A 12305-nucleotide genomic window follows, 5' to 3' on the forward strand; every position below is an offset into this window, starting at 1 on the left:
GAAGGAGGAAAAATCTACAAGGATTTTCCAGGCAGTTGCAAGGAGTCACTACTAACTTGAAGGCATTAAAAAACTTTCATTTTAAAAACAACACTGCATTCATTCTTTGACATCACTACTATCCCTTGCATTCTTGTCCCATGACTACTTTATAAACAATCAATCCCTAATAAAAAAAAGTGGTTAGTAAATGTGTCACAAATTTGATTTTCAGATAAAGGTTCTAGCAAGTTTCAAAAATCAAAATATCATTAACTTGCTTTAGCTCCAGAAGACACAGTTGGTTACACTCTGTTGCTCAGATTTTCTGAGGAGATAGAATGCTCAGAATGTTTGCTATGCGAACATTCAAACACGTGGTAATGTCTGAACAAGTGCTATATTTGTATCCTGATCTTCCATCCGATGAGGCCTCATTTTTTCCATTCTTTGACATAAATGTATAATTTCTTACACAGGACAGCAGAATGTATGCTGAAAGCCAAATATCTTGGCAAGGCTTTAATTTGCTTTGCATATGGTATTAATCTTCAAAAGCCAAACTAAGTCCCTGAACATCAAAATGGACTTTAGAAAATATATTTATGTTTGTAAACTAAGTAATCTGTAGAACAAAAATTAATTATTCTTCAGCCTTAATTCTGCTTTGCCTTCTTTTCACCAATTCAAAATGTGTTCTCTCTCATTGTTTTTTTTAAGAACACCAAGGAAGTCCATTACTGTTGTGACAAATGAAGGCTAAAACATCTCCCCACAGTGATAAAGCAGTGTTTCAGTATACTATAAGCTATACATTTTTTTAAAAAAAATGTTACCATTCTAACATATAGGATTTGAAGCTGGCTATTATGGATCCCTATCGTATAAAATCACTGTCAAATACATGTTGATAGCAAACAAACTAGGTGATCCTAATTTTTGTATTGTTGTGCAAAGATGTTATACTACAATAAGGAAATTTTCTTCCTTACTAAAATTTCAAAGGTTTTGCCAAATTGTTGAATAAACTGATCTATATCTGATTTAGATTATCCTAACATGATGAAATCTCCAGTGATTTGCCACTTTGTCCTTTAGCAGATTTCAAAATAAAGCTACAAACAATGAAATCAATTGAATATCAAAAATATAACTCAGAATCTAAAAGATTAGTTCCATCTCCCAGATGAGATCTGCAGTGTGCGACTAGCCATTTGCTAGAAAATCACATAGATTACAAAAAAGGTTGTTACATTCAACTCTCATTATGATTCTAACAAAATTCACTATTATGTAGGCCCAAAATATTTTCCTGCTTGAGGCAAAGAGAACAAATTTGTCCCCTGTATAAAGGCAAAACCAGTCATTTAGTCATCTGAGGCAAATAAAAAATCCCATTAATGTCTCTTCTTATAATAATAATAAAAATAACAGAATAACAGAGTTGGAAGGGACATTGGAGGTCTGCTAGTCCAACCCCCCCTGCTCTGGATCTGGGCCAGATCCAGCCCACGATTTAGATGTGGCCCAGAGGGCCGCCCTAGAGAGGATAAGGGGCTGACCACGGCTGCTTCGGCCCTGGCCCACCCCAGCCAGCCCTGGTGCTCCACCTGGGTGCATGCACAGGAGGCAGCGAATGCATCCAATAAGCAGCACTCAGCTATGATGATAATGATGATGATGATGATGATGATGATGATGATGTTGATGTTGATGATGATGATGATGATGATGATGATGATGATGATGATGATGATGATAATCCTGAGGCTGGGCCTGGACAGCTATCGGGTGTGGTCCCTATGGTTATGGGATTACCGGTCTTCTGATTGGTAGTAGCTTAGCCACCGTGAACCAACCCAGGCACCTCCCATCACCAATGATGAGAAGAACTTAAAAAAAGTGCCATACCAAATCAGTTGTCGCCCGGGTCAACAAGGACCGCTGTGAGATGCTATGGCTCCTGGACATCTGTCAAAAAATGGGCCACAGGGCTCAGTTGTTACTGCTGGGGAACCAGAGCGTACAACTGTAAAGCAACTGGAACAAAAGCGCAAAACCTGGACAACCAAAGAAAATTGAGAAATCATCCAATGCTACTACCAGGCAGAACCAACAGCCAGGGGATTTTTAAAAAAATGATGCAACTGTGGAAGGAAAAGCATCCGGAAAGTGATGTAACCAGACAACGATTAATGGATCAAACACGTTTCATCATCCGTAATAAAGTTTTTACAGATGTGGAAATTCAACATCTAGGAACAATGGCTAAAAAGAAAACAACAAGCAATGATGATGAACAGGCTGAAGAAATTGTTCCAATACCTGAACAAACCGACCAACAAACTGACCAACCAACAGAAGAAGCCGCAACACAGGATGAAGATTCCCCTGTGCAACAACTCGAAAGTGTAGAGCTAAGTAATCTAGCAAAAATGCTGAAAGAAAAGATTGAAAACCACATCAAAGAAAACACAGAAAGAAAAAGACTGCCTGCCATCCGTGAAGTGCATAGCAAACGAGTGAAATATCTACTAAATGCTGTGAACAACATTTTAACTTCCATCCCATCCAGCACACTGTATGAAACAAACCAACTAATGTACAGTACAGCCGCCGTTATAACCACAGAATTGGGTTATAAAATGCCAAAAAAGAAACCCACTGGAACACCAAAGTGGAAAATTCGACTTGAAAATAAAACAAAAAAACTACGAGGAGATGTCAGCAAATTGAAATACTTGAAAAAAGGAAAACTAAAGAATGAAAAGCTGAAAAATAGTTTATACAAAAAATATAACCTGAAGGAAAAAACAATAACAGAAATAATGGAAAACCTAAAACAGCGTGTAATAGCAACAGCAAAGAAAATTGAAAGATATGAAGGACGAATAAAACAATATTGTGAAAACGTTCAGTTCAGAAGAAACCAGTACCTCTTCTATCGGTCACTTGATGAAAATAAAGTCCAAACTACTGTTCTACCATGTAAAGAAAAAACCTTAAACTTTTGGAAAGAACTGTGGGAAAACCCAGTGGAACATAATAAAACTGCCTCTTGGATCAAAGATATCCAAAAACAAGCAACACAAAACAAAATGGAGAATATTGTAATAACCACTGATATGGTTGCAAAACAAGTAAAGAAGGTCAAGAACTGGAGTGCACCTGGCCTGGGCTAGCTGCATGGATACTGGTTGAAACACCTCACCAGCCTGCATCACCGCATGGCCAATCAGCTTGATAAAATGCTTCAAAATGCCACAAGTGAAGAATGGTTAACAGCTGGTCAAACATACTTGATAGTGAAAGACCTTGAAAAGAGCACAGAACCAAGCAACTACCGCCCAATTACATGTCTGCCAACAATGCTCAAACCTTTCACAAGAATACTGGCAAATTCAGTATTCAATCATCTGATGGAAAACAATTTGTACCCAGCAGAACAAAAAGGAAATTATAAAAAATCAAGAGGAACAAAAGATCAGCTGCTCATTGACAAAATGGTACTTAAAAATGTAAAATGACAAAAAACAAATTTAAATATGGTGTGGATTGATTACAAGAAAGCATTTGACTCATTACCCCACAGTTGGATTAATGTGTGTTTGGAAAACTTTGGAATCAGCAAAAACATCTGTACATTTTTGAAAGCAAATATGCAAAAATGGAAAACAATTCTAACAGCAAATGGGGAGAACATTGGTGAAATCAACATCAGACGAGGAATCTTCCAAGGGGACTCACTTTCACCACTATTGTTCAACATTGCATTAATTCCATTGACAATAATATTACGAAACACAAAACTGGGATACCACATCTCAAGCCAGCATGGCAAGATAAACCATGGATGACTTAAAACTGTATGCGAAAAGCACACTGAACTTGAATCAATACTCAACGCAATTCAACTGTTTAGCAGTGACATCAGAATGGACTTTGGACTTGGAAAATGTGCTATATTATCCATGCAACGAGGAAAAATGGGAAAAATAGAAGGAATAGAACTGGGAAATGGAAGTATTATGAAAGCACTAGCAAAAGATGACAGTTACAAATATCTAGGCATATTGGAAGCAGATTACATCTTGAATGGAAAAGTCAAAGAGTCAACACAAAAGGAATACATCAGAAGAGTCCGCAAAATACTAAAATCAAAGCTGAATGCTGGAAATATAATTAAAGCCATTAATGCATGGGCAGTCCCAGTGATACACTACCCAGCTGGAATTATCAACTGGACATTGGCCGAATTGGAACACCTAGACCAGAAAACACGTAAACTTTTGAACATGCAACATGCTCTACATCCACGAGGTGTCATCGACAGTGTCGAGCCCCGCTGGCTCACCACTCTCCAGGGATGCCTCTCAACTCCAGGGGGCACCAGCCAGCCCGGTGTTACCTGCATCCTGCTTCCGATGCGCCAACTGGCCTCCGGTTCCTTCTGACGGTTCCGCAGTAGCGCAGAGGGCTCGACCCACCACCCACATAGCGCGGAACACCTGTGGAACAGCCGAACAGTCGGGGCCAGCGCAGGCAGCCACCGAACAGCTGACGGCCACACCTGCGCAGTCTTTTCCCTCTGCTGGGCCAGTGCAGGCAGCCGCCAAACAGCTGACGGCCGCGCCTGCACAGTCTCCTTCCTCTGCCCTGCCTTCGATAGGGGTCCTTGGGCCTCTCCGGCGACCGGCTGGCCGTGACCAATCCAGAGCGGCGCAACCACCCCAGGAGGCACATGGCTGTCGGGCCGAACTGATGGTGGGGATGCAATGGACACAGCAAGGAACGACGAGGGCTGTGGGCGTGTACGTGGGGAAGGGTTTGCGTGGTACAAGTGGTGGGGATGGGGAAAGGACGGTCGGGGAAGCGCGAGGAGGGGTTTCAGGGACTGGGCCAGGTGTTACCTGGCAGACTCACCTGACGGTTGCTGCCGTTGCACAAGGAGCGGAGCTGGCGTGCAGGGAGGAGATGGGCAGGGTCTTTATTGGATTGTGGGCGGATGCTGGTTTGTGTTGGCGGGGTGGGGCCGGGGCGTGTTCAAACGAAAAAGGAGTGTTGGAGCAGGATGCTGCCAACACTGACTTTATTCCAGTTTAGTCTGACTGCTTGCAAGAAGAATAAACAACGTCACTCGTACCTTGGATGTGTCTGTGGTTTGTCGTCAAGGAAGCATTGTGACAGACAGATTGTACCTGCCAAGAAGAATAGGGGGCAGAGGGCTACTGCAAATCCACCAAACTGTAGAAGAAGAAAAATGAAGTTTGAATGATTATGTGAATCAAAGTACAAAAAAATTGCTGCAGGCTGTGAAAACAGAGAGCATTATCAAAATAACAGAAACAAAGGCAGAATATAAGGAAAAACGGCTGGATGATAGATTAAATAGATGGAAAACCAAAGCTTTGCAAGGACAACATTTGAAAAACATTGAAGGAAAATGTGATAACAACTTGACATGGGCATGGCTTTAGATGGGAACCATCAAGAAAGAAACAGAAGGCTTAATACTGGCTGCTCAAGAACAAGCACTACAAACTAATGCCATGAAAGCGAAGATACAAAAATCTACTGACAATCCAAATTGCTGACTTTGCAACAACAAAGTTGAAACTGTTTCACATTTAATATGTGAGTGCAGCAAAATCATGCAAACTGATTACAAAGCTAGACATGACCGAGTTGCTAAACTAATCCACTGGGCATTGTGTAAAAATATGACTTGCCTGTGTCTGAAAAGTCATGGGAACATAGGGTGGAAAAAGTTGTTGAGAATGAGAGGGTGAAGATCTTGTGGGACTTCTGAATACAAACAGATCGCCATTTGGAACACAACACGCCAGATATCACAGTTGTAGAGAACCAAAGCGTACAGTTGATTGATATCGCTGTACCACAAGATGCCAGAGTTGAAGAAAAAGAACTGGAAAACATTATGAAATACCGCAACCTGGCCATCGAAACTGCGCGATTATGGATGAAACCCATAACAGTGATACCCATTGTCATCAGGGCAGTGGGAACTATGTCCAAAAACTGCAAAACACATCAAGAAATTGCAGCTTCCTGCAATAACTCGAGCAAAGCTACAAAAAACTGCGCTACTCAAAACATCTTACATTTTAAGGAGATACCTGGTTGATACCTAGGATGCTGGCAGCAACCCATGTCAACCATTAGTGCCAGTCAATTTGAGTGTTCAGTTGACTGTGTTTCATGCTTTATGAATAAAAGTTTTAATAATAATAATAATAATAATAATAATAATGATGATGATGATGATGATGATGAAGAAGAAGAAGAAGAAGAAGAAGAAGAAGAAGAAGAAGAAGAAGAAGAAGAAGAAGAAGAAGAAGAAGAAGAAGAAGAAGAAGAAGAAGAAGACTGGAAGAGACTTTGGAGGTCTTTCAGTCCAACCCCCTGCTCAGGCACGAAACCCTATACCATTTCAGACAAATGACTGTCCAGTCTCTTGTTAAAAGCTTCCAGTGTTGAAGAATTCACTGCTTCTGGAGGCAGGTTGTTCCACTGGTTAATTGTTCTAACTGTCAGGAAATTTCTCCTTAAGTTCTAGGTTGCTTCTCTCTTTGATTAGTTTCAATCCATTGCTTCTTGTTCAGCCTTCAGGTGCTTTGGAGAATAGCTTGACTCCCTCTTCTTTGTGGCATCCTCTGAGATATTGGAACACTGCTATCATGTCACCCCTAATCCTTGTCTTCATTAAACTAGACATGCCCAATTCCAGCAACTGTTCTTTATATGTTTTAGCCACCAGTCCCCTGATCATCTTTGTTGCTCTTCTCTTTACTCTTTCTAGAGTCTCAACATCTTTTTTACATCGTGGTGACCAAAACTGGATGCAGTATTGCAAGTGTGGCCTTACCAAGGCATTGTAAAGTGGTATTAATACTTCATGTGATCTTGATTTTATCCCTCTGTTAATGCAGCCTAGCACTGTTTTGGCATTTTTGGCAGCTTCAGCACACTGCTGGCTCATATTTAAGTGATTGTCCACTAGGACTCTGAGATTCCTCTCACAGTTACTACTATTGAGCAAGGTACCACCTATACTATACCTGTGCATTTGGTTTTTCTTGCCTAAATGTAGAACCTTACGTTTTTCACCATTGAATTTCATTTTGTTAGATAGTGCCCAATGTTCAAGTCTGTCAAGATCCTTCTGTATCTTAAGCCTATTTTCTGGAGTGTTGGCCATTCCTGACAAGCAGCTTGGTGTCATCTGCAAGTTTGATGAGTTCACCAAACCATTGATGAAGATGTTGAAGAGCACTGGGCCCATAACAGAGCCCTGGGCCACCTCACTACACACTTCCCTCCATGTAGATGCAGTTCCATTGAGAACCACACACTGAATACGGCCAGTCAGTCAGCTACAATTCCATCTGGTGGTGATGCTGTCTAACCCACATTTTCCTATCTTATCAAATAGTAGGTTGTGGCCTACTTTATCAAATGCTTTACTGAAGTCCAAGTAAATTATATCCACAAATTTCCTCTGGTCCACTAATTTTGTCACCTGGTCAAAGAATGCAATAAGATTTGTCTGGCATGATCTGTTTTTGACCAACTCATGTTGGCTTTTGGTAATGACTTTGTTTGCCTCTAAGTATTCACTGATTCATTGCTTGATTATCTTTTTCAGAATCTTCCCAGGTATTGAGGTCAGGCTGATAGGTCTGTAGTTTCCTGGATCCATTTTTTTCCTTTTTTGAAAATGGAAACTACATCAGCTCTTTTCCAGTCCTCTCGTAGCTCCCCAGTGCTCCAGGATCTTTGAAAGATATAGTTCAGTGGTTCTGTCAGTTCCTTCAGAACCTTGGGGTGTAATCCATCTGGTCCTGGTGATTTGAACTCGTCTAGCAGTTTGAAAGCACATAAAAATGCAAGTAGAAAAATAGGGACCACTACAGTGGGAAGGTAACAGCGTTCCGTGCACCTTTGGCATCTAGTCATGCCGGCCACATGACCACGGAGACGTCCTCGGACAAGCGCTGGCTCTTCGGCTTTGAAACAGAGATGAGCACAGGCCCCTAGAGTCGGAAATGACTAGCACGCATGTGCGGGGGAACCTTTACATTTACCTTTTAGGGTGGACAGGTGCTCACTTACAATTTTCTTGCCTATCTTAATTTGTGTTTCTGACCTTTTTTTTACAGTATTGTTTTTTGATAGGTTGGACTGTTTTTTTCCCTTTCTATAAAGACGGATGCAAAAAACAAGGTTAGTTCTGCTTTCTCCCTGTTGGTTGTCACCGTCTTGCCACTTTCTCCCACGAGTGGACTAATCATTTCCTTAATTTTTTCGTGTTTTTTACATGTTGAAAGAAGCTTTTTGTTGTTATTTTTGACTTTTTTCTCAAGCCTTAGTTCATTTTGAGCCTTAGCTTTCCTCACTTCAACTTTGTATGCTTGGGCTGATATTCTGCCTTAGTTATTTGCCCCTCTTTCCACTTTTATACTTCTATACTTGTCATTTTTGTCTTTCACTTTATCAGAGAGTTCTTTATGCAGCTGTGCTGGTTTCTTTTCAGAGCTGTTATTTTTCTTCTTTGTTGGTATTGTGCTAGCCTGGGCTTTTATTATCTCACTTTTTGAAATTTCCCAGACTTCTTGAGTTGTTTTCCCCTTTGGGATTCTCATTCATGGAATCCTTCCCAAGTTGTCTCTAAGTTTATTGAGATTAGCTCTCTTACAGTCCAAGACACTAGTTTGACTATGTTCTATTGCTTGTGCTTGCATAATGTTGAATTCCAATATTGCATGATCACTCCCCCCCCACCAAGGTTCCTGTGGCACCTTCTATCATTTCATCTCTATTAGTGAGAATTAAGTCCAATATGGCTGATCCCCTAGTTCCCTTCTCTACTTTTTGGGAGACAAAGTTGTCTGCTAGGTTTGACAGGAATCTGTTTGATCTTCCACTTGGTGCAGAGTTTGTCTCCCAGTTGATGTCAGGGTAATTTAAGTCCCCCGTTACCATTGTGATGTGCTTCCTACATACCTTAGTTAACTGACTAGCAAAAAGTTCATCTATTTCCTCTGTTTGGTTGGGTGACCTATAGTATACACCTATGGCAATGTTATTTTGCCTCTTTTATATTGACCTAAATGCCTTCAAGACTGTTTTCATCATTGTTGTGCTCTATGTCTGTAGAGATGTAGTTATTTCTTATCTAGAGAGCAACTCCAGCTCCTCTTTTATTTAGTCTGTTTCTTTTAAATAATTTAAATTCCTCTAGCTGTGTGTTCCATTTGTGTATTTCATCCCACCAAGTTTCCATAATGGCAACAATATCATGTCTGCCCTCATTTACCTGAATTTCTAATTCACCCTTTTTATTGCTCATACTCTGTGTGTTGGTGTATAGATATTTGAATCCTTTATGGCTGATCTCGTGCTTACTTTCTTCATAACCTGTGTGGTGCCTGAGTTCCCCTATTTCCTTACCACCCACCGCTACATCTGAGTACAGAGTCACAAGGATAATTTTTAAGTACATTCACTGTGTACAGTATTAATCATATTCTAGTGTAAACTTTTAATTTGAACTGGGCAAACCCTTTTTTCATTATGTTATTCTCAATGCATAGGGAACTTTTTTTTTCAATATGTCATTTGAAGTAAGTTCTACCAGACTATTTGCTTTCTCTTAAAAGCTCTTCAACACTTGAGATGATTAAACATTGTTCAATTGTCATTTGAGAAATAATTGTATTCTGGAAGCTGTTAAATACCGGTAATATTTCTTGACACTCCCCTGACTGAAGATTCAGATTTTTGTTTATATATTTGCAATTAGAATTACTGATATTTCTGAAAAGTCATTATTCATGTAACCCTGGCCAGTTAATTTCATTTATTTGTTTACAGATCATCATTTGCAGAATGATTTTTTTAGTGCAAATTATTATCTTTCTATTGAGGTTTTGCAAATATCAATTTTCAAATCTGCCACTTAGGATATCCATTTGCTATTCAGTGTTCATTCCAGGAGAATAGTGTCCTGATTTTTCCCAAAGATTTCTTTAACTGTACCAATAAGCTTATGAGTCCACCTGGCACCACCCTGAGTGGGTTATGAATGAATGTACACTAAAAAAGCAGAGTGCAATATTTAATATCAATGAAACAAAACACAGCATTAAACATCCAACACTTCATATCATCTTTTTAGGTTTAGCTCTGTGATAAGATATACAGCTTCATCAAATATAATTTGGGAATATATTTTTGACTCCTTTTTTTTCAAATATACAATTTCCCCCCCCCCCTCAACACAGCTTTCAAAAGCTGAAAGACATTTTTTCAAATTAAGTGTTTCAGAGAATAAATGTTGTCAGTTACTGTTTTGTGGGCATTTGGGGAGAGGGGAGCTGTTATGTTATGTTGTATCATACAGCCCGTAATTTTGAAACATCTTCATGTGTGAAAATGGGGTGATTTAAATTTCCTATTGATTTGGGGTTAAATCCAGCATTATAAACATTAGCTAATAAGAATCCTCATTATCCATTGTTAGACTTTTCAGAGACTCCTAATCTAAGTAAATTTGAGACACCCACAGAAAGAAATTTTCCCTTTTTAATTCCCTCTGCATCAGCTTCTATCTCTGTTTTCTTAAACATTTTACAATAGACTTCTAAGAAAAAAAACAATAAACTAGAATTCAGTAGAAAAATCATTTCAGGAAGTCAATGGAGGAGAAATTCTCGTTTTATTTAAGTAGCACTAAATGGCATTTTATTTTATTTTTTCTAAATTATTTTTTATTAAAGAACACAAATAATATAACATACAAACAATAACTAAGTTCACTAGGGTCTATAAAGTGGAAATGGGAAGCTGTTAACACTGTGGTGATTAAACATTTCAAAATAGAAAATCTATATCGATGTTAAAAAAATTTCTAAAATAAGCAACTCTATGTTCAAATGTATTTTTTAAAGTTCTAATCTTCATCTCCCTTCATTTTTCCAGGAATTCCACACCATGTTTTTTAGAAGTACCCATCGCCTATATAACTTGGGGAGTTTCATTTTTAGATGGAGACAAGAAATTTTCTTTCTTACCCTCTCAAAATCCAATTTAGTTTACTTCTTTCAAAGCAAATAATCACAAGGTAGTTAATTTTTTTTACAGATAGACTTACTTTGAGTCAGATAGATTCTTTGTTTTTCTAATGCATTCTAAATCATAAATGTTGAAGACATTTTAAAAGGTATTTGCTAAAAAAGTTCAGCTGTGTTTTGTTTGTTTGTTTGCAACAGGTTTGCCCAAACAATAATATTTAGACCTTCTTTTAATACACATGATCTTAACATTTTGAAGAAAAACTGATAATGGTTACTATAATAGGTCTTCATTGAAATACATAAGCTAAAAGGTTATAAGATGATGCCAAGATTTATACATCTTCCCTTATAAAAACTATTGTATGTCATTCTTGTATTTAAATACTTATTTTGGGGAGAAGATTGAAAGTGAGCCCAATCACCATAATTTAAATAGCCATGGATATCCAGAACAGATATTTTTTAAAAAAACAAATAAAGCTGCAATTTTATATGCATATCCTGAAAACAGTTTCTGTTGAACTCAGTACATATGAAGAGAGATCTAATAAGAGACATTGTGTGCAGTAATGAAGTCTCTTGTTATATTCAGCACCAAAGACAGTTGCTGTTTAACAAACCTGCAACTGGTCCAAAGAATCTCAGAGGTGGGACTAAGTCTCTCTAATTGATTTGCAGTCCTAGGATGTAGTTGTAAAAATGTTGCAATCAAAACTTTTTGTCCTCAAAATTACAGGTTTATTTCCCTGTTTCTTAATTCCCTGTTTTTCCCCAACCAATTTTCAATGATGATTCTATCACTAGCCAAGGAGAAAGTGACCGTGTCTAAATTTTGACCTATGAGAATTTTTTACTAACCTGAACTGCTCTTTGGGACTCAATCCAATCTGGTAAATTCCTTCTCCAGGAGCAGAGCTTCTCAGATGGTTCTGGTATTTTGTAGCTTATAGCAAGAGAGAAAGGGGGGAAAAACTTGAAGCATCCTAAAATAAATTCTTCATATGCCTATTTGCAGGGTTAAATATTTTCTCCTCCCAATAAAATTTTGGCAACCAAAATGATGCCCGCTGATAACAGTTCTGCAAAGTCAATTTGGAGGGGGGAAAAATCTGAGCTGTTCCTGAAGCTTGCTTTGGTGGCTGAAATGCTAGAAGAACTCCAGTGGGATGAACTTCAAGTGATTTTCCTGGCCTTCCTTAATGCACCATTCTTGGCATTAGACAAAATTAA

General features: G+C 38.8%; 1 protein-coding gene across 1 annotated transcript in view; it reads right to left on the bottom strand.

Annotated features, from left to right (window-relative positions):
- LOC308679010 (collagen alpha-6(VI) chain-like) overlaps window positions 1-3200 on the bottom strand; it is a gene marked incomplete at both ends in the record, with an annotated part of 61175 nt that extends 57975 nt beyond the window's left edge. Inside the window, one exon of the mRNA XM_081346246.1 lies at window positions 3191-3200. Within this exon, the coding sequence (XP_081202372.1) occupies window positions 3191-3200 (10 nt within the window). The remainder of the gene's footprint in view (window positions 1-3190) is intronic.
- Window positions 3201-12305: the final 9105 nt, after the last annotated feature.

The sequence above is a fragment of the Vipera berus genome, assembly GCF_964194415.1.
Source record: "Vipera berus genome assembly, chromosome: Z".
NCBI lineage: Eukaryota > Metazoa > Chordata > Lepidosauria > Squamata > Viperidae > Vipera > Vipera berus.